This window comes from Cervus elaphus, chromosome 12 (assembly GCF_910594005.1).
Source record: "Cervus elaphus chromosome 12, mCerEla1.1, whole genome shotgun sequence".
In the NCBI taxonomy this organism is placed as follows: Eukaryota; Metazoa; Chordata; class Mammalia; order Artiodactyla; family Cervidae; genus Cervus; species Cervus elaphus.
Window position 1 is genome coordinate 39,840,583 of NC_057826.1, and position 27,528 is coordinate 39,868,110.

At 38.6% G+C, this 27,528-nt stretch overlaps 1 protein-coding gene across 1 annotated transcript in view; it reads right to left on the reverse strand.

Annotated features, from left to right (window-relative positions):
- Positions 1-27,528, reverse strand: part of FBN1 (fibrillin 1) — a 261,970-nt gene that overhangs the window by 194,418 nt on the left and 40,024 nt on the right. Inside the window, exons 5-6 of the mRNA XM_043921055.1 lie at positions 19,984-20,079; positions 16,548-16,643 (exon numbers count right to left, since the gene is read on the reverse strand). Of these exons, the coding sequence (XP_043776990.1) occupies positions 16,548-16,643; positions 19,984-20,079 (192 nt within the window). The remainder of the gene's footprint in view (positions 1-16,547; positions 16,644-19,983; positions 20,080-27,528) is intronic.

Below are 27,528 nucleotides of genomic sequence, written 5' to 3' on the forward strand. Positions count from 1 at the left end.
GCCATATGCAACAGTATGGATGCACTTGGAGGAGATTATGCTTAGTAAAATATGTCAGACAGGAAAAGACTAATACTCTATGTTATCACTTACATGTGGAATCTAAAAAATAAAACAGACTAGAGAATATAACAAAGCAGAAACAGACTCACAGATACAGAGAATGAAGGAGTGGTTATCAGTGGGAAGAGGAAAGAAGGAATGGGCAAGACAAGGGTGGGGAATAAGAGGCACAAACTACTATGTATAAAATAAATATGCTCAAGGATATACTGTATAGCACAGGGGATATAGACAGAGGAGCTTGGAAAGCTACAGTCTGTGGGGTCGCAGAGTCAGACACAACTGAGCAACTAATACTTTCACTTTTCACAGGGAATATAGCCAGTATTTTATAATAAGTCTGACTCTTTGTGACCCCATGGACTGTAGCCTTCCAGGTTCCTCTGTCCAAGGGATTCTCCAGGCAAGAATATTGGAAAGGGTATCCATTCCCTTCTCCAGGGGATTGTCCTGACCCAGGGATTGAACATGGGTCTCCTGCATTGCAGGCAGATATTTTACCAGGTGAGCTACCGGGGAAGCCCTATAAATGAAAAATAGTCTATAAAATTTCATATCACCAAGCTGTACACCTGAAACTAATATAATATTGTAAGTCGACTATAACTCAATAAAAATAATAAACTAAAAAACAAAGAGGTAAATGAGATGGAGAGGAAAGAAGAAAGAGTTCAGAAGAAAAGATAACTAATAACAGCTAAAATCAATCCGAGAAAAGATTGTAGATCTAAGATCCAGGCAAATATTTGTTGGAGAAAAAGGATGCACACAGTATGGGCCAAATTAAAAAAACAGAGATCTCACTCCTACACATTTGCCTTAGATGAGACACAATGCATTTCCTTTAATGTACAATATGAACAGTCTTTCAAGATTGCTCCAAGAACCAAATGAGGTCGTGTGCACATCTGTAAAGCACAGAGTAGATGGAAGGGATCATTCATTTAATTTTGGCTTCTCTGAAATATTAGGTTTTTGCAGAATTTACTTGGCTATATTTGCCACTCCTCGAGGTTTAAAAATGGCAAAGGGAAAATAATCCATTAAACACAGAGATGATAAGTCAGTCATTTCTTATTTGAGTTATAAGGAATTCAATAAACTTCTCCTAAAAACTATTCACTTATCCATTCATCTATTCCACAAATACTTATCAAGCTACTAGGTGCCCCAAATTAGAGATACAATGGTAAACAAGGGAGATAGTGACCTACCCTCATGAAACAGAAAAGGACTGAAAAGCTAGCAAAAACATTCTCATGTCATTCTTATATAAACCCACACACCATGCAGCATGATTTCATGTATTGTGCACAATGCGCCTCCACCAATATTTGCTGTTTAATTTTCAAGATATATTAGACACAGTTTATCCATCCAAAGCCCACAAAACCACATGTGGTATTATAAAAATGACATGACCAAACAGTATGTTGCTAGGTGGTTGTTGTTATTGTTCACAGAAACCATTACAAATGTATCTAGTGACTGAGGTGGTGGCCATGACTTGTCCAAGTAGTGAATGATTTATTGATACCAGAAATGCTATTATGACATCCAAAGGCATTCCCCAGGGGACAAGTTTGCATGCGTCCACTCAAAAGCATGCATTATCTCAAAATACTTGATGCCTGAACAAACCATTTTCATGATGTACTTGTTTTATGTATTTTAAGGGCATCTAAGTTCCAGTTTAATTACTTTCCTGGGGGAAAGCTAAGGGTCAGAGTCCCCCTAGCTTTCCCCCTAGGTAAAGCAATACATGTAACATAAAACTCAAGATCCCTCTGCCTTGAAGGGCGAAGGAAATCTACAGGATTTCCCACCCTGAGTCACTGCTTGAGGGTTCTTCAGGGCAGATTCTCATGGACAACATGAGCTACCAGGCTTCTCCCGTCTGTAGAAAACTCGACAGTGTCCTTATTATTCCCTGACCTAGTGTCATGGCACCGCTGCGCACACCTAAACGTGCTGTGCGCCATGCTTCCTGCAACATTCTCCTGACCAGTGCTCCTATCTCGTCTCCCATCACTCACTCTGTCTGAACTCTGTCCACAGAGCTTTCTTTCATCCCCTCAAATACACAGATGTTTGCCAATACAGATGCTTGCCATCTTAGGACCTTTATACACACTCTTCCTTCTATCTAGATAGCTCCCATCACTCTGGAAATGGCCGGCAACTTATTCTTTAGAGAGCCCCACCTCTCTAAACAGTCCAACGTGACCAAAAGTCCATACATGTCACTATTCTCTACTCTCATCTCCTCTATTTTTCTGCATGGCCTTTGCCACATTGGTACCTAGGTGTTTCTGTGTTAATTTCTTTAATCTCCGCTTCCTCCACTAGGATATAACTCCAGAGGGCAGAGCTGTGTGTTTCACGTATGATTATACATCTCCAGTCATTAACACAGTGTGTGGGATATAACTGATGCATGATAGAACAGCTCACATCTCTTCTTAGAACATTTTCCTTTCAGCTTACCATCATATCTTTTTATGGATACATTTGACAAAACTGAATTCTAACGTGTGAGGTTAGAAATGTATGGGCTTAAAATGTCTGGCTTTTCTAGCTTTACTCCTCTTGGACTAATACTTTTAGTCCTTTGCAACTAAAGAAGAATGGCATGTAGATCCTATAGTAAAAGCACCTCACTAAACAAACTGACTATGCTACATGTATAGACTTGTGTTCTCATATCCACCTAGAACATTGGATATATACTTTAGATAGGTGTTCAATTTCTTCACTGATGGATAATTTTCCATTACCTCTCATTGACTTCAGAATGCCACATTTCTAAAATAGCCAGATACCTCTTATATTTCTCGGCTGGCCTTGAATGAAGAAACAAGTTCATTCCCCTTATGTATCTATGCATGTAAGTAAGCAAATTATTTAGTAACCTTCGGTTGGTTGTTGTGAAAACAGATGTTTTTCAGTGCTACAGGCACCATTACATTTGATGGAAATGGTTGTCACTCACGTCTTCACTTTCTCCTCCCTTTATTACTATTTGCACTGCTGGGGTCTGAGCCTTTGCTACAATACAACAATTGGGTGTGTATTAAGGAAAGCATATAGTTGATATGATATTGATAGGATATCCAAATAAGAATGTTGGGCTTCATCCGTGTAGAAGATCCCCCAAAATATGCTATTCCAGTAAGAGAACAAAATCTCTAAGTGGAAAGCATAGTCCCACTGGGGACTCTATATTGAGGTTAACTCTGGTGGTAGCTGGAAGTCTCATGACGCTGTTTATGAAACAACAATTTTCTAACAAGATTACTCTCATTTTCATGAGAACGAGCACATTTAATAGCAAATACCTATTAAACATGTATTGAGTATGTGCCAGGCCCCATGCTAAGTACTGTGTGAATTATTTCATTTAATCTTCCTTACAATCTCACTAGATAGGTGCTATTATTATCCCCATCAGACAGATTATGATCCCTAAGAACTAATATATATTTTGAAGAACATTTTCAATGTAGGTAAAATATGCCCCCAAACTTCAAGTCTTGTCTTTTTGCCTGGTTGAGTGTCCAACAGTGAAGGCCAACAATGTCTCCTAAGAGAAGGCAAGCAAGAAGATGAGGGCTCTCTGGGGAAAGAGATAGAAATGGTCCTATTTTATGTGTTTTGCCATTAGAATATTTATTTCCTCCCGAAACCTTTCAGAAGAAAGGGATTGCTGCAGAGGGAATATGGTAGGAAAGCTCGAGAACATTTCCTTCATGTGTCCCACAGAACTCCCTTCCCACATACTTCAATTATCAATAACTAAACTCACATTGTACCTAAAATAAGACATACTTGTAGGTACTGTTTTCAGAGCACTTTTTAAAAAATGTTGTATTCAACAGATATAAAATTGTATTAAAATATATTTCACATTTAAATACTCTCTCTCATCAATCTTGATATCCCACAGTTAAATTAAGTAAATCAACACCTAACCTCTTCATAGCAGTGAGCTTGGTACTCAGTGAGGCAGGAAGAAGAATCAGATTTAGTTTTTGCTCTTTGGTCTATGGGAGGGATCATATCTGGCTGGAAAATTATACATAAATTAGCATATTATTAGCCCCAAACTAGATCTAGATTAGCAAATTTTGTAATTCCCAAATTCTGGAGTCTGTAGGCTGAGTTTAATTTTTATAGAAAATACTGAATATACATATTTATATATATTCATATTTATGCATATGAATGCAGAAATTTTTAGGTTAAAGACATTTGTGTTTCATTTAGTGAAGAAAGTATTTTTTGTTGTCGTTTAGTCACTAAGTCGTGTCTGACTCTTTTGTAACCCCATGGATGTAGCCCACTAGGCTCCTCTATCCATGGGAAAGTTTCCCAGGCAAGAGTACTGGTGTGGGTTGCCATTGCCTCCTCCAGGAGATCTTCCTGACCCAGGGACTGAACTTGCATGTCCTACATCAGCAGGTGGATTCATTACCACTGAGCCACCAGGGAAGCCTGAAAATATTTTTAAGAAAACTTAAAATATTATAACTTGCTTATAAGGCTTCTTAAAAGCCATGAAATAGGATTATAGATATTTTCATGCTGATGTATGTATTTCAACACAAGAATCAATAAATGACATGGAAAAAAATTTTTTGACAAGATGAATGTTCATTCCTTGCCTCTTAGTAAACAGCATTAAAATCCATCAGTATATATCCCCAAAGACAAGGACTAGGTCACTCAATTATTTAAAAATGTAATAAAATGCAAGAAAAACAAGAGGAGTAAAAATACTAAAATGGCTGATTTGGCTTAAAGTGCATGTCACACACCACAAGTTTAATACATGCATTAACCATCAAAGAGAAATGTGACTAGGGTCCAGGCAGACAGAGGTGGTGATGTCAGCAAAGTTGCAATGAAACTGATGGCAGCTGGTGGTAGAGGTCCCTATAGTCAGGAAAGAACTGGGGAAGCAATATGTCTTAATCCTGGCTTGGAAAGAAAAGCATTTAACCAATCTATAAAAGGAAGTTCTAGCTCCAATGAATATCTGATACTGCTAATTCTGGTACACAGTACCCCCAAAGATTGAAGAGAACCAGGTGACATGCGAGTCAACCACATCAAATTTTCAGAACAAGGAATTTATCACTATTTAATGACTACTTATGCCTAAGTCAAACTGTATTTTTTTTTAACTGAAGTATAGCTGACTTACAATATCCTAATAGTTTCAGGTCTTCAACGTAGTGATTCGATACTTTTACAGATTATACTCCATTTAAAGTTACTATAAAAGAAAGGCTACATTTCCCTGTGCTGTACAATATATATCTGTTTTATACACAGTACTGTGTATCTCTTAATCCCCTATTCTATCTTGTCCCTTCCCACTTCCCGCTCCCACTTGTAACCTCTCTTTTGTTCTCTGTGCATCTGCTTCTGTTTTGTTATACTCATTCATTTATTTTTTTAGATTATCTGCTTCTGTTTTGTTATATTCATTCATCTATTTTTTTAGATTTCACACATAAGTGATAACATATAGTATTTGTCTTTCTCTGAATTACATCACTTAATATGATAATCTTGAGGTCCAGCCATGTTGTTGCAGGCGGCACAATTTCATTCTTTTATGGCTGAGTAATATTCTATTTTACTTATATACCACATCTTCTTTCTCCATTCATCATCATACTTTAGAACATTTCAGAACCAAACCCCATGTGTTACATTTAATTTATAAATTAAATTAATTCTAAAATTAATCAATTTGAAAGTACTGGGTTAAACTAAGTAAAAATAGTTCCCTTCTCGCAGGACTTCCAAGAGCTAATATGCTAACACAACCATTGCCTCTTCAAGACGAGGACATAGTATATGAATTTCCAATAGCCTACTGACCATGAAAACTTCATTTCCTGGAACCCCCATGGGACTAATGTTCTATGAAAAGTACTTTGGCACATCATCTGGACCTCAAAGTCCCATATATTTGTTCAATATACACTTATAAACCAAAAACAGCACAGACTCTCTAGAGGCCATCACTACCAGGGAACATAAACACTAAGTATTTTCAAGGACTCTCAATTGAGCATGTAAAAGTAGTAGGGTCTCCAGAATGCTATTCATAGGATTAAGCTAAAACAGTTTCAGAAATAGACCAGTCCACCCACTAGTTTATATACACAAAGGAGAATATTTTAAAACCCCAATACCATGCCTCATATAGAAATTGTACAGAAACACAGTTCAGCAGAATAGAAAGGTACCACAGAGAGATTTGAAATAGACCTTTCCTTCTTTGGAGTTAAGCAAATTGACATCATGCCCCCTCCTCTTCTCTCCTAGGTGGTCTCCAAACACTGAAAATCTGGCATAGCAGGGATCTCCTAAGGGTGACGGTTTCTTCCCTTTTCCCCTGGTCACTTCCAGCCTCTGCATCTTTGTCCTGTCTCTTCTCTTCATCTGTAGCACTTTCCCTCATCTACTCTGTCTAATTAAATCTTTGCCCTGCTTGGTTTTTTAACTCTTTCATATCTGCATTACTATCTTTCAAAAAAATTATTTTAAGTCCCTGATGACAAGAACCATTTACTTCCCTTCTGATTCCATTGCAGTACCTAGCTGAGGGCTGAGCATTTATGAAATATTTCTTATCACTTTTATATCTAATTGACATGACTACAAGAGGTTTCATTTATCACTTATATTTGAACAAAACTCCACTGAAAAATTGGACTCTGATCTGCAGTCCCTAAATGTTTTTTTTTTTAATTGGTTTACTTTTACATGTCAACCCAGGCTGTGATTCTCTAAGATGCTGCTTTCTTAAAAGTTGAAAAACAGCAGCAGGAAGAAAGAAAACTGGATACCTAAAAGAGACCGAAGTGAAGTGATGATATGTATTACCAGAAACAAAGCTCTAGAACTGTGCTATCCAACATGGTATCCACTAGTCACAGGTGGCTATTAGCTGACCTCAACTGAGATGTGGCATAATATATACATTAGAGTTCAAAGATTTAGTATGGAAAAAAGAATGCTAGATGTCTCATAATTTTTAATACTGAGTGCCTATTAAAATAAAATGTTTGGATATATTGGGCTAATTAAAATATTAAAATTAATTTTACCCATTTCCCTTTACTTTTTCAGGTGGCTACTAGAAAAGTTAAAATTACACATGTGGCTTGCATTATATTTCTATTAGTCAGTGCTGCTCTAGTATTTTGAGCATCCAAAAAACAGAAAAGTGGTCCAAATATTAAATATGACTATTAACTGATAAAAACTTGCTTCACAGGAGACTGCACAGACTGTATGATGTATGATATGCATCCACAACAAGCTGGAGGACTCTGTGGACCACGAACTGTCTAATGCCTGGAAACTAGCTGGCCAGGTACTCGGACATGGTTCACAGGACAGGCTGTTACCATGCCAAAGTTAGTTTGACTCTGGCAATTTATTGTGGAAAAAAGAAAGTGCATGAGTGTTTCCTAATAACTAGTTGTGGGCCAGTGCAAGAGAAAGTTGATGTGGAGTGAGCTTAGATATTTCTCAAAGGGCTTGCCCGGAGCAGCAAAGAGGCCTCAAATGGCTGGAGGTACCAGTGGATGCTCTAGGTTCAAAACATAGAGGCCATATGTGGAATCTAAAATACAAAATAAATCAACATAGCTATGAACGAAAAACAGACTCGGACTGGTGGCTGCCAAGGGAAAGGGGATAAGGGAGGGAAGGAATGGGAGTTTGGGATTAGCAGAAGCAAACTATCATGTACCGTATGGATAAACAAGGTCCTACCTAGCACAGGGAACTATATTCAAACATCCTGTGACAAACCATAATGAAAAAGTATATATATATATAAATATATACACACACACATATATACACACACACTTTCACTCTGTGTGTAACTGAGTCACACTGCTATACAGATGAAATTAGCACAACATTATAAATCAAATATACTTCAATAAATTTTTTTAGAAAAAGAATAACATAGATGCCCTTGCTCATGTGAGAGACCTGCCAGGGAAAAAAATCTGAAAAGGATCAGAAGATTTCAACTCTTCACAAGGAGAAAACTAACCACTAAGTGGACTGAAAGGAACAGTGCATGGGAAACAAAAATTAAACTGCTTTATGATCACATCCCACCAGTCCTGTTGGTCATACCAAGTGGTATGGTAGCATATGTTTCCTATGTGCACACAATTCCTAAACCATGGAAACTGAATATCTATGTCAATAGATGTATTTCCTGAAACTATTCTAGGAAAATCAAGTTTATTCAATGAGCCACCAACTGCCAAATATTGCAATACCACTTCAGATGCATAGTAACATTAAACACATTCTGCCCCTGCTATCTACACATTAGTATTTAATTTCCATTAAGACTAAATACCAAAAGCTAGGCTTGCAGAGGTCTTCTTGTTACTTGTTACCTTTACAGAGAAAAGAAAACAAGCAGAGTTCACAGAGGTCTGCTCTCCAAAGACACTTTGAGAATAGGAATCAGCCTATGGCCTATACTCTGGGAACTTTAATAATAGCCACCTAAAATGTAAAATTCAACAGACTAGTTGCAAATGGGGAAAGGAGTACGTCAAGGCTGTATATTGTCACCTTGCTTATTTAACTTATATGCAGAGGACATCATGTGAAATGCCAGGCTGGATGAAGCACAAGCTGGAATCAAGATTGCCAGGAGAAATATCAATAATCTCAGATATGCAGATGACATCATCCTTACAACAGAAAGTGAAGAGGTACTGAAGAGTATCTTGATGAAAGTGAAAGAAGAGAGTGAAAAATCTGGCTTGAAACTCAACATTCAAAAAACGAAGATCATGGCATCCAGTCCCATCACTTCATGGCAAATAATTGGGGAAGTGATGGAAACCATGACCGACTTTATTCTCTTGGGCGCCAAAATCACTGCAGATGGTGTCTGCAGCCATGAAATTAAAAGACGCTTGCTCCTTGGAAGAAAAGCTGTGACAAACCTAGACAGCGTATTAAAAAGCAAAGACATTACTTTGCCAACAACGGTCTGTCTAGTCAAAGCTATGGTTTTTCCAGCAGTCATGTATGGATGTGAGAGTTGGATCATAAAGAAAGCTGAGCACTGAAGAATTGATGCTTCTGAACTGTGGTGTTGCAGAAGACTCTTGAAGGTCCCTTGGACTGCAAGGAGATCAAACCAGTCCATCCTAAAGGAAATCAGTCCTGAATATTCATTGGAAGGACTGATGCTGAAGCTGAAGCTCCAATACTTTTGCCACCTGATGTGAAGAACTGATTTATTGGAAAAGACCCTGATGCTGGGAAAGATTGAAGGCAGGGGGAGAAGGGGACAACAGAGGATGAGATGGTTGAATGGCATCACCGACTCAATGGACATGAGTTTGAACAAGCTCTGGGAGTTGGTGATGGATAGGGAAGCCTGGCATGCTGCAGTTCATGGTGTCACAAACAGTTGGACATGACTGAGCGACTGAACTGACTGAAAGTGTAAAATTATGTAAAATTAGCATCATAAATGCAGCTTTGTAAAACTTACTTCCAAATGAGGTTGGGGGTGGGGTGGGATTGGAAAAGAATCAACATTTCATCAGTATCTTCTAGAAAAACTTTGGTGAAAAAAAGCATAAGAAAATCAGGTCTTGATTTCATGATGCTATCAAGACAACCCTCTGAGATCATGATTCTACTTTCTTTTAAACAGGCAAATGCCTCTGAAATGCACCACTTGGTTATTATGTATTTGCATCACTATGTTAGTCTTTCCCATTCATTAGACACATTGAAGACACAACTTTTCTGACTTAACAAATAAGGGCTAATCAACTACTTTCAGGATAGTTTTTTGAATTTTGCTTAATGAAGCATTAAGAAAGATCCCATGCAAAATCATCATTTGTCAATCATCAGAGAAACTAAGTTATGAAAATAACAGAGTTTCTCACATATCAACCGTGCATAAGAGAATGAAGGAGAATTACCACCAACCTACCTATCCTCCATTCTATTCTTCAATCACTGGAGAAAAACAAAAACTAAATGCCTTTTCTGGCTCCAATAAATCTAGAATCCCTTAAAAGAGCAAGTATGACGCCCAGACTTAGTTCACCTTCCACTGCCATGCTCTTTGATAGACTATGAAGTATTGCCATTCTTTCATTCTTATTCTACTTTATATTTGACCTCCACTGTTCCTTTGTCTTAAGGCTATCGGCTCAGTAAAATTAGTATACATTTTCTACTATTAGCCAACAGACCTTCTTGATTTGGCAAAAATCCAAGTACTGTCTTCACAGTTTGGACTTGGGTAGGAAATTAGCATTGAACAAATGATTCAGGATTTTGAAGAATTCTTGTCCATGCTTACATCCAGACAGTACATAATGAAGACCTCTAGATGGAGTCATGAAAGAAAACTTATTGTTAGAATTTATGCTTTCAAAAGGCTTCACACTCTGGCTCACATAAACTTTGACATTAAATATTGATCTAATTCCATATGCTTTAAGAATCATGCAAGGTAATTCTTTTCACTGCTTTTTAATCAGTCAATTTTCGACACCAAATATCTAATGTGTTTAACTATTGACTGCTGTCGCTAGAGCTGACACTATTTTAGGCTAAAAACTAAAATGAGTCTCATAAAGGAGAAAAAAAAAAAATGGTCACATACTCATTTGAATGAACTGCTGACTCTGTAAAGGTAATTCCAAAAAAGAGTTTCCCAATATGGCTTAAACATTTGTAATACTGTAGGAAAACTATATAACCTTCCATGGTAACTGCACTAAATGACAATAATCATTTTCTATGTCTCTATTTAAGAATGTTGGTTCAGTCATTTGGAGTCAATTTATATGTACTGCAAACAGACAGGAATCATCTTCTATCCAAGAATGGATTATTATATTTAAAACACCAAAATCAATCAGAGAAATAGCCCCAAACTCTGCATTACACACACCCAAGCAATACTCAAGATTCCTTTCTCTTGGCTTTTAAAATGATTTAAAAGCAACTTAGCTCAACTCTCCTTCCAGAGAGGAAAACTACCTACCTAGCCAAATTTCTTGAAGGGCTTTTCCCCCTACCTAATCTATAACTTTCACTCTAAAACTCTTAATTCTAGATTTCTACTTGTAATTTCTCAGAAAATTTTCTATGCTTACTAATGACCTCTTCCTAAGTAAAACCCACACAAGGCACAGTGGTTATGTACATAGGCTTCGGAGCCAGACTTAACTGGGTTAACTTCTGACTGTATCACTTACGAGCTGTCTGACCTTGGGCAAGCTCTTTGACCTCCCTTTGCCTCTGTTTGCTCCTCTAGAAAATGGGACTTGTCTTAGGACTCTTCTCCTAAGGTTGCTGCAAATCACCAGAGTCAAACGTTAGACTTGAAAAGTCTCTTCTATTTCTTGAAGTCCTCCTTGTGCGTGGTTTCTTTGGCTCAGTGCTCCGTTGTTTCTCCTGGTTCTCTTCGTGTTTTCTCAGTGTCTATGTTTTTTCTCTTCTTCCTTGGGCTTGTTCACCATTAACCCCTCCCCATCTCCAAGTTCAGGTCTATCTCCAACATTCTTCTCTCTTTTTTCATTACCTTGAGAAGTCTCATCCACTTACTTGATTTACTGGATTTACTAGAAGAGCATTTAACAAGATTTTAAATAGCCTGCATTCTGAGACAAGAGAGCAAGAGAAAGTGTGATTCCAACAGTCTTGTTGGCAGTAACTATGGCAATACACAACCAGCTTATGTTGTCATTGCCAAAACAGGCACTGACCTCATTTCAGTATTCTAATAACAAACGTGAACATATCGTACCACTGAGCTTAGGCAATGATAAGTTTTATTGGTTGCTCAAGACCCAAGCAGAGAGAAGGCAAGAATGAGGCAGAGGGGCAATTAGGAAAATCATAAATGTGAATTTACAGAAAAAAAATATGTAAGAGGAAGAATAATGAAAGAAACTTGGGGTGTGAAAGAAAACACAAAGAGATGCAACCTTTGATACAGAATGTAGTAGAAGGTGGCAAACTCAAATGCCTACAGGGGCTAAAAGGTAAGCTAAATGAACAAAGTGAGCAGGATGTATGACAATAGGGTGTGGCAGGGACTGTGGCAAACTGGAAACTATAAATAAAGCTGATCTAATTCAGTTTTTAAAAGTTCAACATTACAAACCAAGCAAGTCACAGGCCTCTACTTTTCTTCCTCTGAATGTAAACAGGCAATAGCATCATTGTCACCTGTCCAGTAAGACTGATTGGCAAAAAATTTCTTAAAAAAAATAATCACTTTACTGGCTTAAAGCTACAAGTAAGCAAATTTTGCTTCATAGTCTGACTGCATTGGTTGAATGAATGTTATGATTTGTAATCCAAGCGTGGATCCACTGCTTGTCTCCAAACCAAAACAGTATGTTCATGGATTCTTAAGATTCACTTACTGGCTTAAAGTGATCTAAATCCTGCCAGTATCACCCCTCAAAAATATTCTACATCTAGATAGCGAATATTATCTTCAATATAAATTGAAGAGTTATCTTCAACTCTCTAAAGTAGTTGCAGATAAAGTTCCAAACTCTCCCAGAACGAAGATGCTTATCCTGAGACGTGCTTGTAACTGACATTAGAAATGTCGCCTTCCGTGTGTATTACATCATGATAAGACATTATTTGTTTATTGCCACCTGACTTAGGTCAAAACATATCTTCTTTTCTGCATCTTTCCCAACTTAAAAATGACAGTCATTTGACCCTGAAAGACCAAACTTCTGAAAGATGGGGCCAAATTCAATTAGGCATCAGCATTGTTAGCTCTGCTTAAAATGAAACCAGTGAAAAATACTAGGATTGACCACAAGTAGGCAAGAAGCAATTCCTTTCAGGGTATACTTGTTCACTATCTGATAATCATATCTCCAGGTGGTTTTCTGGTGCTTCAAAATTATTTCAGTTCAACATTTACTGGCCATACACTATGTATCAGGCATTGAGTTTGGTTTGGAAATCTAAGAGATGATGAAACCACAGTTGCTGCTGAAGAGCTTATAATTTAGTGGGGGAGAGGGATGTGGAAATGAGCTATTTCGATACAATGTGGTAACTGCTATCAAAAGAGATGTGGAGGGAAAATGCAGAGGCAGACCTGGGCTCAGTCTCCAGGAAGAAGGAAAGGAAATCAGTAAAGACTTCCTAGAAGTTCATTTTTAAAAGTAAAGAGTCATATTCCAATTAAAACATAATGAAACTAGCCTAAGTAGTTACACAACTTAACAAGTATACTGACCCATCAGAAGTAACACTGAATACTTTCCTATGCTTCAGGATGGATTTGTGCTGACTCAGTCCAACATTTTTATTAATCACTCTTGAAATCACAGGGGCTTCCCTGGTGGCTCAGACGGTAAAGCATCTGCCTGCAGTGCGGGAACCCAGGTTTGATCCCTGGGTTGGGAAGATCCCCTAGAAAAGGAAATGGCAATCCACTCCAGTATTCTTGTCTGGAGAATCCCATGGATGGAGGAGCCTGGTAGGCTACAGTCCATGTGGTCACAAAAAGGAGTAGGACACGACTGAGCGACTTCACTTTCACTTTCTTGAAATCACAAGCATTCATTTGAATAAAAGGATATATTGCCTCTAATTCTTTTTTTTTTTTTTTTGCCTCTAATTCTTTAGAGAGGTAAGTAGCCAACTTCCATAAGAACAGAAAATAGTGAAGACTATAAATGGAAATATAACCTGGAATCAAAGAAACTCCCCTCTCCCATGTGGTGAGGGAAATTATACTCATATTTCCCTCCTCCCTTTGAAGGTTTGAGACTACTCTCGGGTGAAACAGGCAAAGGGTAATAAGCATCTTGATGAAGGTAAAAGAGGAGAGTGAAAAAGTTGGCTTCAAACTCAACATTCAGAAAACTAAGATCATGGCATCCGGTACCATCATTTCATGGCAAATAGATGGGGAAACAAAGGAAACAGTGAGAGACTTTATTTTCTTGGGCTCCAAAATCACTGCAGATGGTGACTGCAGCCATGAAATTAACAGACACTTGCTCCTTGGAAGGAAAGTTATGACCAACCTAGACAGTATATTAAAAAGCAAAGACATTACTTTGCTAACAAAGGTCTGTCTAGTCAAAGTATGTTTTTTTCCAGTAGTCATGTATGGATGTGAGAATTGGAACATAAAGAAGGCTGAGTACCAAAGAATTGGTGCTTTTGAACTGTGGTGTTGGAGAAGACTCTTGAAAGTCCCTTGGACTGCAAGGAGATCAAACCAGTCCATCCTAAAGCAAATCAGTCCTGACTATTAATTGGAAGGACTGATGCTGAAACTGAAGCTCCAATACTTTGGCCACCTGATGCGAAGAGTTGACTCATTAGAAAAGACCCTGATTCTGGGCAAGACTGAAGGTAGGAGGAGAAGACGACGACAGAGGATGAGGTGGTTAGATGGCATCACCAACTCAATGGACATGAGTTTGAGCAGGCTCCAGGAAATGGTGAAGGACAGGGAGGCCTGGTGTGCTGCAGTCCATGGGGTCATAAATTGTCAGACATGACTGAGCTACTGAATGACAACAGCAATGATTAAAGAGAGCCTTCTTCCTCCCCATTCTCCACATCCACAAATGCCTGAAAATCTGCCATCCAAGGATCAGTTTGATTTAGATAACCACTGTGAAGATTCTTTGGGGCCAACATGTATTTATACCTAAGTGCAAATTTTAGGATACCTTTATCATGGAGGAGAGCAGTTAAAGACACGCCAAAATTTGGAGATATCCTTAAGTAAATATGCCAGTTTTCATGAATAGTTTAGCAACTTAATCCATTCACATCAATTCTTAATCTTGGTCAAAGAAATAACTGTAGTTGGTCAAATAGTTTTAGAGTATGTTATCAATATCTATAACTATGGGTATCAGTATTTGCTGCAAATTCCTAGAGGTAAAATACCCTGTAACTTCATTCTATCAGTGATTTTTCTAAAACAAATTAAGTCCACTTTTATCACTTGTTGAACTATTTTCACACATTGCTCAAGTTACATGTTAAGAAGTTTTAATCTCAACAATTTAAATCCTGTATCTTGTCACTGAGCAAAATAATAAGGCCACAGAATACTACCTAATCAAAACAGTTGTCTTTGTTACTCTTGAGACTATTAGCTATATTTTAGCTCCAAGTCAATAAAAATACAACAAATTGTAAAAAAGAAGCAGTTTTAAAGAGGGACTCCAAAATGATGCCAAGTACAATGGAAAGGCCAAGAGTTCACAGTGCCTCACATATCTGTACCATGTGGTGGCCTTGTGAACAGAAATTCAATATAATTTATCCAGTAACAGTAGAGTTACTTGCTAAAACAGAAATTGCTACTTCATCAGCAAAGAACTGAAATTAGACAAACTTGTAAAAATGGAAATAGAAAACAATTTCTCACATACCACCCTCTACTCTTTGTTTTTAAATAACATATAGTCAACACTTGCCACTGAATCTTCACTTTCCATCTTAGAATAAAATGATCTTTACACAACTTTGGAGAAAAGTGATGATTGCAGTTTAAAATGTTCATGAATATTTTTCATAGGGTATTTTTCAAGAGTATTTTTGCCATTTGGTATGAAATGAATCTCCTCAACCTTCACTATAAAACTAGGAATGATAAGAACATGCCTATCAAGGTAGAGAAAGATGATCAACAAAGCAAAAGTTAGGGGGTTGCACATCTACATATATCTCAATGTCATGTTTGCATGGATAGGTGGGCAAAGCAGGTAGAAATCTTTTTCAATTAAGAGCAGCAGTATACTTGAAAACAGAAAAGCCACATTCAAATTAAAGCTGCTTATCATGTGTGTGACCTTAGGCAGCTTCCTTGACCACCCGGAGCCTTGATCATCTCACACGGCAAAGCAAAGATGAATATACACAACGTCAATGAGCCACAATGAGTACTGAATAAATCACAGTTGTGAAAGCACAGTTTCTCGGCAATTAATATTTCTAGTGAACTCTGAATGCTTAGCTTGTATGCCACTACAGCCAATAGGTCCTAAGAAATCTTTAGGTGTAATTTTTGTTTCATTCTGAATGTTTCCCATTTCCACACAGTTGTTTTGTTTGGAGTCACTTCCCTAACTTACTAGGATAATAATGAGCTCAATCCTTACTCTATGGGAAATTTTCTTCTTTTTATCTTGATGCCAACTGGTACTTATGCATAGGCTCACTATTGAGTCCTGCAGTCCACTGACAAGAATTACTGAATAACATGCAGAGGCTTGGGGCCATTGTCATATCATCCCAGGAGCCTTCCCAATGGCAATTCAGAAACCTCAGCAAAATTCACAAAGCAGCTGCAAGAAGCCAAATGCTTGTTGAAATCATTCATACCTTTAGCCACCAGAACATCTTTACGCCGATACATTTTAAAAAATTACCTCTTTCACACTGGGGTCCAGTAAAGCCGTAAGTGCACGCACATCGATTTGGGGCCACACACCTGCCTCCATTAAGACAGCCACTTTCACAGACAGCTGTAAAATAAGGAGAGAGAAGCTGAGAAACTTCACCTGAGTACATGCTAATAAAGTAACACTGACTGCCCCCTGAAAGGATGACAATAAAAAAAAAATCTAAATAGTCACTGTGGTATTTGTTTTAAACATTTATTGTACAGTTCCAGTTTCCTGGATATCCCTCAGTCAACTCAGGTAAAACTACCTGGAATAGGTGAGTATATACCCGTGTTAATGTTGGCAGTTTCATTCTGGAAAATATCTCAGCAATGCTTTTCAGTTCTGCATCTACAGTGGTGGTTTATAAGAGACACCCCTGATGAGAACTGCATTTTACAAGCTGATTCTTTTGCTTATGATTTATGTTTCATTTCCAGACAGTTTTCATGAGGGAAAACACTGGCCATCTTTACAGAAATGCAGCATGTTAAATCACACTATTAACTGCCAACGACAAAACACTACTATTAACTGCCAACAGCAAAACACAAATACTGACACTCAGTAATTTATGTACCATAATGAAGACCCAATTGAGTGTTACAAGAGAATCTCTGGAAAATACTGGTAAGATAAGTCCAGAGATCCTTGAGGGAGGAACATTTTACTTGTCAAGAAAGACATTAAAATAAGACTTGAAAGCTCATTCCCTGAATAACTCTTCTCTGTACAACTTCCTGCGGCTCACTCAAGCATAGCCTCTTCCTAGGCATCTTTATCCACAGGTGGTAGGCTGTCCCTGCCAAATTTGCCAGTCCCACCCACCCTTCAAAGCCCAGCTCAAACCTCACTCTCCCAAGAGGCTTCCCTAACACCTCCATTTACATTTATTTCCCCTTCATATATTCCCCGTACACTTTTCCTATACCCTGTGGCAGTCATGCAGTTGAGCTACTCAGATCTCCTTCCAAGAAAACCTACTGTGAGGAGCTTAGTTGGCTGATCTGCTACTATGTTCATGCCAACGACCTGGTGGGGACCACTCACTCAGCAACTAAGTGTTGTGGAGACTGGACATTTCTGCCCATCATGAAGCTATTGTGATGGGCAGTCTTGATTCTGGACTCCCTATCAGGCTGACCAAAGCTTTCTTGGAGGTTGCACTACAGTCTGAGGCTCCTTTTGCACAATTGTGATAGTGTTTCCTTCCCTCTCTCCTTGCACAGGGGTATGACATCCATCACAGTCTGAAGGTTAGGCTTTTCCCTAATAAATCTCTTGTGCATCTAATTCTATCTCGACATCCATTGGGATCAGTGTACTTGGACCAAGACAACCCCTTATAGCCACAAGTCAAGGCAGTAGTCCATTTATCATCACAAAATTAGAGAGGTTTATATATGTCCACTGTTCTAATTTACTTCTTAATTTATAGTCAGGTAATAATTATGAGATTTTAAGCAGAAAAGAAATTTTGAGGCTGCCTAAGCCAACCCTCCCAGTTTTCAGATTAGGAAACTTAAGTCTAGGAAAGGTTTTCAAAATCCACAGGTGTTACCTGAGTGCCTGTTGTACACTAGGCTCTGCTCCCTCCAGGTGCATGAAAGGGAACAGGAGGATGACAGTGGCTCCTTCTGATCCCCTTTCTGAAAATGCCTTTAAATCCACCCTCATCCCACCATCTCTGGAGCCACAGCCTTAGTACTAGTCTTCCTGCTTCCTGTTCCTTCTCCCTCAAGTTCAACCCCCACAGTGTGGCCACAGAGATCTTCCTCATTGTAAACTGTTGTGAGTGAAGTATATAAGGCCAGTATTTCACAGCATTAAAAGCCTTGGCTGTGAAGTTAGACTGCATGGATTCAAATCCCAACTCTGCTGATTACTCCCTGCATAGCTTTAGACAAGTCACTGAAGACCCTGTACCCCAGCATGAAATGTCTTCATTTCATGTAGGTATTAATAAAAAAGGCCTCTTCCTGTAAGTGCTGCTGTTATATCAAATGAGTTAATACATGTAAAGAGTCTGAATGTGTGCCGAGCATACGATAAACAAGATAAATAACTCAATAGATGAATGTTGTTGGTTATTGTTTTCTCACTTCCCTCTCCTGGTTCTATTTTGGATGAGAACATGTTATGCATAAAGGCTCTCCAAACCTGGCCCATGACTTCTATTCTGACCTTAGCTCCCTTCCCATCACTCCTCTCGGCACTTAAGTCATAGCAATACCAAAGCCTGGCATCCCATGCTAAGTCATGTTCTAGGCTTTGGCTTATGCTGAGCCAGCTGCCTAAAAGGCCCACCTCCCAATATCTGACAAAAGAACTCCTACCCACCCCTTGACACTCAGCTGAAGGGTCTCCCAGGTTGGGAGGCTGTCCTACCTCTTGTCCCTCCATATTATTGCCAGGGGCTGTCAAAGATTTAATCCCCATTCTTACTTATATTACAGTGTACAGACAGTCAGGAAGGTATTAAATAAACTGGTTTATTTATCATAGCATTATTCATCATAGAAAATACATACACATGGGCAAAAATTGGAAACAAAATGAATAAATGTTCATCATTAAGGATGCAATAAACAAACAGTAAAACCTCTATACAATGGACTATTATGCAACCATTAAAATATATTTTTAAAACATTCAATAAAATGAAACTAACTTCTAATAAAATATTAAGTAAAAAAGTTATATGAGAAATTATGCATACAGTGAGAGCTCATGTACCAAATATGCATTAAAAGACTAGAAGATAACATCTGGAAAGGTGGGATTGTGGAAACTTTTGCTTTTTATATATTTAAGCTTTTCAAATTTTCTTCAGGGTATTCTTAGTATAATAAAAAATTAGTTCTTTAGAGGAATTTTCATCTCTGCAAAGCACTGAGACCGATACACAGTAGACACACAATAAACAGTGTTTATGCGTAAACCAACACACTGACCAGTGTGAGGAGTATTATAATAGCAGAATCCAGACTAGGAAACTAGAGAGATGCAGACACCATTAATCAAGAAAAAGAACATGTTTGGGGAGAAAGATGAGGTTGAGTTTTGAAATATGTTATTGAGGATGCTTCTCGAAAATCCAGGGGGAGATGTCGGGCAATCAAGTGCAAGACATACCCGTGGAATGAACAACAATTCTGCACCTTGGGTGGTGACTGCGAGTCAGAAATGAGGTAAGCAGGGTGATGAAGGTAAAGGAAAGAAAAATGAATCAAATAACCCGGTTCCAAGGTTCTAATCAGAAATTTGATATTCTGTGTGTGGGGGAAGTGATCTATTCACCTGTAAGAGTTACTGGGCACCTGTAAAAACGCCATATCCTAGGCAGTCAAAGAAAAGCCACCATCACTCATGTCTGTATTCTTCTTGTTAATGTAGGGGAACGTCCACACAGTTTACTTACGTTGTCCACAGTGAGTCCCTATGTATCCTTTCTGGCACAGACAGTGATCATCACTGCAGCTACCTCCGTTCATACAGCGAATGTTACAATGTTGGACTTGAAAAGAAAGAAAAAAAGGACTGATTTATTTCTACAATTTAAGTACATGGATCTCAACAGTTCACAGAAGTTGATCTGTAGTGATCTGAAGAGAAAATAAAATGGTTTATCAATAATCATATATTTATGCAGAAATAACCTAATTGACAATGCTAAACATGTCATATTTTGTGTGAATAACATCATTTACAGTTCAATGTAACTGTATCTTTCATACTGACTTTAAGAATGCTCAATGATTTCCCTAATTTAGCAGAACTTACCATTCAATGTCATTTCTGTAATTTACACCAAGAAAATAGCACCTTGAGGGACCAGACAAGGCGAGATTACAATGGCAATATTTTTCTTGTTAAAAGTTGCAGAGTCCCAGATGGGTGGGCAGTAGACATTCAGAGTGACAAATTCCAAGAAATGATGTTAAAAGAAATTTAGGAGGCAGCAGAAAGAAGGGAAAGAAGACCTACAAGGGCACTTAATAACGAGACTGCATGGTAACAAAGATAGCTGGACTTGACTCCGAAAGAGCACCTTGTTGAAACTGTCACCTTAAACCATCTAAGACCTGCAGTGTGGTAAATCCACTCTTTATCACATTGTCACTTACAGAAGTGTGAGAGCTTCAACACCCAAGGCAGGAAAACCCCAGGCAGCAGGCTGACTTAGACTGAGACGATGAGATGCTACAGCTGGCCAGAGGGAAAGACACCCGGGAAAGACAACGACAGCACAGCATGTGCCCTTGATTCCTTCAGTGCCGAGGCTGTCTCTATTGCAGTAATTCAGGCACTCTAGTAACACTTTCCAAATCCCAGGCTGTTCCTTAGTCTTCTAGAAACAATCAACTGCCTTACTTGGAGAAGACTAAAGGCTTGATTGAATTAATCATTCATCATTGTTGACACATCCCTATACAAGGAGGCCAGGATTGGGCGTGGAAATTTGGCTTCCTCTGCCCTGTGGGAGTAAATTCCTGGAGAAAACGCCTCAATAATTTCACATAAAGAGAAGAGAACCCCTTTTTCTGTGTAAGAGCAGAAATCAGCTGCTTAGGGCTTGCTCTTATGCTTAGCCTTCGGGGAGCACTGGGCCTCCATCTTCTCCCAGGAGCAGAGAGGAGGCTCCTCCCAGCAGCCTGCTTCTTCAGTACACTCTGCTACGATGCTCAGTTCAGTATCACAAAGAAGCTGCTGATTTCAGGAGAAAGGGCCATTTTTATAAAGAGCTACACAGCTCTCAGCACCACAATAAGAAAAGGGAGGTGCCAGAACCCAATATGCCCTATGCCCTCACAGAGTACCAAAGAGGTAAGTTGAGGGTGATGCACCTTTTCAACAATATGTCATATACATCCTAAAACACCATCAAAGGCACCCGTCTCTACTGTACCAAGAAGCCCCTCCATCTCAGCATTTTAGGCCCTCTTCTGGATGGTCATATGGGTCTTTCAGGGCTCCTTTGCCTACTCCTAATATGTTCCAGTTAAATGCAGAGTTCCAGAAAAACGGCTAGAAGAGATAAGAAGGCCTTCTTCAATGAAAAAATGCCTTAATAATAGAAGAAAACAGCTAAAAGGGAAAGACTAGAGATCTCTTCAGGAAAATTGGAAACATCAAGGGACCATCCCACCCAAAGATGGGCACAATAAAGGATAAAAATGGTAGAGACCTAGTAGAGATCAAGGTCAAGAGAGATGGAAAGAAGAGATCAAGAAGAGATGGAAATAATACACAGAAGAACGATATTAAAAAAGATCTTAATGAACTGGATTACTACGACGGTGTGGTTAGTCACCCAGAGTCAGATATTCTGGAATGCAAAGTCAAGTGGACCTTAAGACGCACTGCAGTTAATAAAGCTAGTGGATGTGATGAAATTCCAGCAGAACTATTCAAATCTCTAAACGATGACATCATCAAGGTTTTGCATTCATTATGTCAGCAAATCTGGAAGACCCAGCAGTGGCCACAGGACTGGAAAAGGTCAACCCTCATCCCAATCCCCAAGAAGGGTAGTACCAAAGAATGTGCTAACCACCAGACAGTTGTACTCATCTCCCATGCTAGTAAGGTCATGCTTAAAATTTTGCATGCTAGGCATCAGCATTATGCAAACCAAGAACTTCCAAAAGTCCAAGCTGGGTTTAGGAAAGGAAGAGGAATTAGAGATCAAACTGCCAACATTCGCTGGATTATAGAGAAAGCAAGGGGATTTCAAAAAAACATCTATCTCTGTTTCACTGACTATGCTAAAGCCTTTGATTGTGTGGATCATGACAAACTGTGGAAAGCTCTTAGACAGATGGGAATACCACATCACCAACCCGTCTCCTGAGAAACCTGTATGTAGGTCAAGAAGCAACAGTTAGAACCCTGTATAGAACAACTGACTGGTTCAAGATCAAGAAAGAAGTGTGACAGGGCTGTCTGTTGTCACCCTGTTTGTTTAACCTGTATGCTGAGCACATCATAAAAAATGCTAGACTGGATGAGTTACAAGCTGGAATCAAGATAGGCGGGAGAAATATCAACAATGTCAGATATGAGGATGATGCCACTCTAATGGCAGAAAGTGAAGAGGAACTAAAGAGCCTCTTGATGAGGGTGAAGGAGGAGAGTGAAAGAGCCAGCTTAAGACTAAATATTAAAAAAAAAAACTAAGATCATGGCATCTGGCCCCCTTACTGCATGACAAACAGAAGGGGAAAAGGTGGAAGTAGTGACAGATTTCCTCTTCTTGGCCTCCAAAATCACTGCGGACAGTGACTGCAGTGATGAAATCAGGATGATTGCTTCTTGGCAGGAAAATGATGACAAACCTAGACAGTGTGCTGAAAAGCAGAGACATTACTCTGCCAACAAAGGTTCATATAGTCAAGGCTATGGTCTTCCCAGTGGTCATGTACTGTTATGAGAGCTGGACCATAAAGAAGGCAGAACACCAAAGAATTGATGCCTTCAAACTGCAATGCTGGAGAAGACTCCTGAAAGTCCCATGGACAGCAAGGATACCAAACCAGTCAATCTTAAGAGAGATCAACCCTGAATATTCACTGGAAGGACTAATGTTGAAGCTGAAGCTCCAGTATTTTGGTCATCTGATGTGAACAGACAACTCATTGGAAAAGTCCCTGATGCTGGGAATGATTGAGGAGAGAAAGAAAAGAGGGTATCAGATGATGAGATGGCTGGACGGCATCACTGACGCAAAGAAATGAACTTGGGCAAACTCCAGGAAATGGGGAGGGACAGGGAGGCCTGGCAAGCTGCATTCCATGATGTTGCAAAGAGTCAGACACGACTGGGCAAGTGAACAATAACAACAACAATTTGTTCCCAGGCTTATTTATCAGTCATTCATTCACTCAACAAATATTTCTGAGTGCCTACAAAGCGCTACGCCCAACACCCGGTACTACATGCTGTTCTCTCCACGGACCTCCTCTTTCACCCATCTCTTTGTCTTTGCCCTGAACTCTCAACCTCCAACATACAACTTACACACCATTCTTACCAAATCCTGAAATCCTGTCTCCAAGATCCACGGCAAATGTCTCTTTTTTCCTTTGATCTTCTCTGACTTCTATTCTCTCTTCCCTTTCCCACTAGATATCAACTCTCTTCCTTCTGACTCCAGAGTACTTTATACTTCTCTTCAGAAAGGTATGGTCTATAACCAAATCTATTTTTAAGTTATTTCTCCTATCTGTAGCCCATTTGTTTAAAAACATCAAGCATCACAGGGTAGGGAGTGGGAAGCATCATGATTATTAATTATACCTCCAAAGTGCTCAGAGCATTCCTTGCCTGCTTGTAGGTACTGTATGAAACTCTGCCAAGTTAATTTCTGTTTATTTAACTCATGTTCCATGATAACGACACCACAAGCTATACTCAAACACAGAGACTGTGAAGTTGCCCTTCGCATCCTAAGCACTTCCATAGCTCTGAGTGGGTTACTATTAAAAATATTTTTATCTTTGTTTCCCCATATATAAAAGCAGAAATAACTTCTCTGTCAGAACATTGTTATAGAAATCAACCAACCCAGGAAACTTATTAAAACAGTTATTTTAGGCTCCCACAGTTCTATTAAAATGTCTTGGCCAAAATACGTTTTCAAACTAAAAAACTATTTACAAGTATACAAAAGAAATGATTTGGTGAAAAACTTGGATAATACTCTAAGTAGGTCAGGAAAAGGTGTAAGTTGCTTTAAAATTTGAAGTTAAACTTAGCTTCATCCTATCTTAGCAAAACAGTGAGGATTGGGAAAAGCACAGGAAATGATGTCATCTGTCAAGCAGCAAAGGAACTCAACCCACAAACTGATTTCAATTAAAGTGGTTCATGCCAAGAGCTAATTTCCATTCCCACATGAGCAACAAAGCCATTTAGCTACTTTGAGATAAAAAAGCGAACAGTAGTTTAAACAGTGACTTTACATGACTTGTTTAAATTGAAAAACAGAATGAGTTCTTCTTTCTGGAAAGAATGATAAGTTTATATTTAAATGGAATATAATAAATACCTCCCTGATACGTTCTTATACTTTTTTTCTACCCTATCTTTCAGGTAAACTTTTTCCAGCATAAAATATTCTTTCTCCTTTAAAAAATAAAAGCCCTTGATCAGACTTGTGAAACAATAAGGCAGGGTTAGTCCAATGGTCCAAATAAACCAGTGAACCATGTATCCTTAGGCCAGAGGAGCAAGCTCATCAACCAATTGCTGTTGTTGCTCAGTTGCTAAGTTGTGTCTTATTCTTGGCAACCCCCTGGACTGTAGTAAGCACTTCAGGCTCATCTGCCCTCCACTATCTCCTGGAGTTTGCTCAAATTCATGTCCATTGATGATAGGATTTTAATCATCTGCTTTGCCACAAACATGTTTACCAAATTTGCATTCTTTGTGAGTCTTAGACCATTAGGAGAAAAAGTATTTCCTTAATGGCAGGAGCACTCATTCAGGGTTTCTGTGGGAAAAAAAGGAACTAGATACGAAGTTTCACTATAATTTAGACAGTATACAAACTGGTTTTATTTGTGATTGAGTCCTGCCATTGATGCAAATTCTAAATTTACTCTAATGTGACAAAAAATTTCAGATATGTGGCAATTAGGAGATCAGGTTCTATTTCTCTAAAAGAGCCAAATGAAAAATAAGGGCTCCATGTGAACTCATTGAATGCTCTAAACACCTCAAGTTAGAATATATTCCTAAACTCAATCAGCGTTAAGACTTTACCAGAAACTGAAAATACTAAGGGAGTTCAAATGCCTGTGCACAGGTCTATGGCTACCACGTGCATTTAGCTCCAAGGAGAACTTCCCCTCCAAGATGGGCAGAAAGCCTCAAAGGGTTTCAGGTAAGGTTCACCATCCTAGAACTCATGAAAATGTTGCCATTAACCCTCATCCATATAGAGTCCCAAACGAATTTTATGTATGTTCCAGTAGAGGTCAGTCATTTCAGTCATTTAACAAATATTTACTGAATGTCCTCCATTTGCCAGGCATCAGAAAGAGCAGAAGAAACTTTCTTTAGATTACAGCCCAGCACAAGTTAATTCTTAAGAACTATCTGCCCGAAGGGAGCAAGCGAACACACTACTGGAACAGCAGAGATGCAGAGCTGGTGCTTAGGTCTAAATACCTCAGGTAATGATTTTTGGGGGGATGCATTAGATTGGGAATGATCCTAAAATTCTTCCATTATCTTGGCAGGCACAAGGGGAAGAAAGAACACCGGGAGCCATTTGCAAATAAGCATCTGTATGGTCACATATGATTTTAATGTAAGCCCTTGGAAAAGTATAAGACAAACAGCAAGACTAACTTCTGGACTCGACACCTGAGAAAACAGTCCATAGGGGCAGCCAGAACCAGAGCAGGACAAAAATGATTTTCACTGGGAGAGATAATGGCAATGACATTTTAAGTACATAGTCTATGGTGCCTAAAGACACACCAATTAGTACAGCAATTTCACTAAGGTATCTCAAAACAAAACAAAAAACCTAGCAGAGCTGAAAAAGATCCAGAGAAAGACAAATTATATGATAGCAGTGATAAAGACACTTTCATAGAGGGTTAACTAGAAAGCAAAGAGTTCAATTGTTTCTATGGACAAATCTGAGCAGATTCCACCCAAAGCCTCTTCTCTCTGTTCATATAAAACCCGCACTTTCCTGAAAATCCTTTCCAAGGTCACTTCTTCCAGACCAGCTACAGTGCTACCTTCCCATCCTCTGAGTATCCTCACACTTATACTTTCTGCCATGGTTGCACCATACTTGCTTAAACTTGCTAACCTACTGCTCTACAATTGTTCCCCTGGGCTTCTTACATCCTTAAAGCTTGGATTCAGGTTGGGAGTACAAGTACCCCAAATTCTAACTAAACTGAAATGAATTAAAAATGATACAATTTTATCCAAACTAAAAGTGGTTCCAAACAGTAAAGATGTCAATACTCTCCAAACTGACATACAGATTTAAAGCAGTTCTATCAAAATCCTAGAGAATATTTTTCTGTATATACAGACAAGACGAATATAAAATTTATATGGAAAAGCAAAGGAACTAGAATAACAATTTTGAAAAAGAACAATTAAGTGGGAGGAATTAGTCTACTCAGTTTTCAAAACTTACCATAAGCTGCAGCAATCAAGACTGTATGATACTGGAGGAAGGACAGACAAATAGATCAATGGAATAAAATAGAGAAACCAGAAGTAGATGTATACAAATATACCCAACCGATTTTTTGACAAAACTGAAAAAGTAATTCTACTGATGAAGGACAGCCTTTTTGGAAATATTAGGTTGGCCAAAAACACCCTATGGAAAAACCCAAACGAACTTTTTGGCCAACCCAATAAGTGGGTTGGAGGAATCAGACATCCACAGGTATCAACTACACCTAGACCTCAATGTAAATGTCTGTAACATTTAGGAAAAAAACTGGAGAAAATCTTCAGGATCTATGGCTCAGCAAAGAGTTCCTAGACTTGAGACCAAAAGCACAATTATTTTCCATTAAAGAAAAAATTGATAAATTGGACTCATACATATTTTAAAACTTTTGCTCTGTTAGAAGATGAAAAGGCAAGCTACAGAGTGAGAGAAAACACCTGCAAATTACATAGCTGATGAAAGGCTAGGATTTAAAGTGCACAAAGAACTCTCAAAACACTAAAATAGTAAAGAATACAGTTAGAATCTAGGCAAAAGATGTGAAGAGACAACAGTTCACTCAAGAAGATATATGCAGGTGACAAATAAGCACAGGAAAAAATGGTAAACATTATAAGCCAGTAGGAAAAAAATGCAAATTAAAATTACAGTGATGTAATTACCATATACCCATCAGAACAGCTAGAATTGAAAATAGCAGCAACCCTGATAGCTGGTGATAATACAAAGAAACTGCGTCATTCATACATT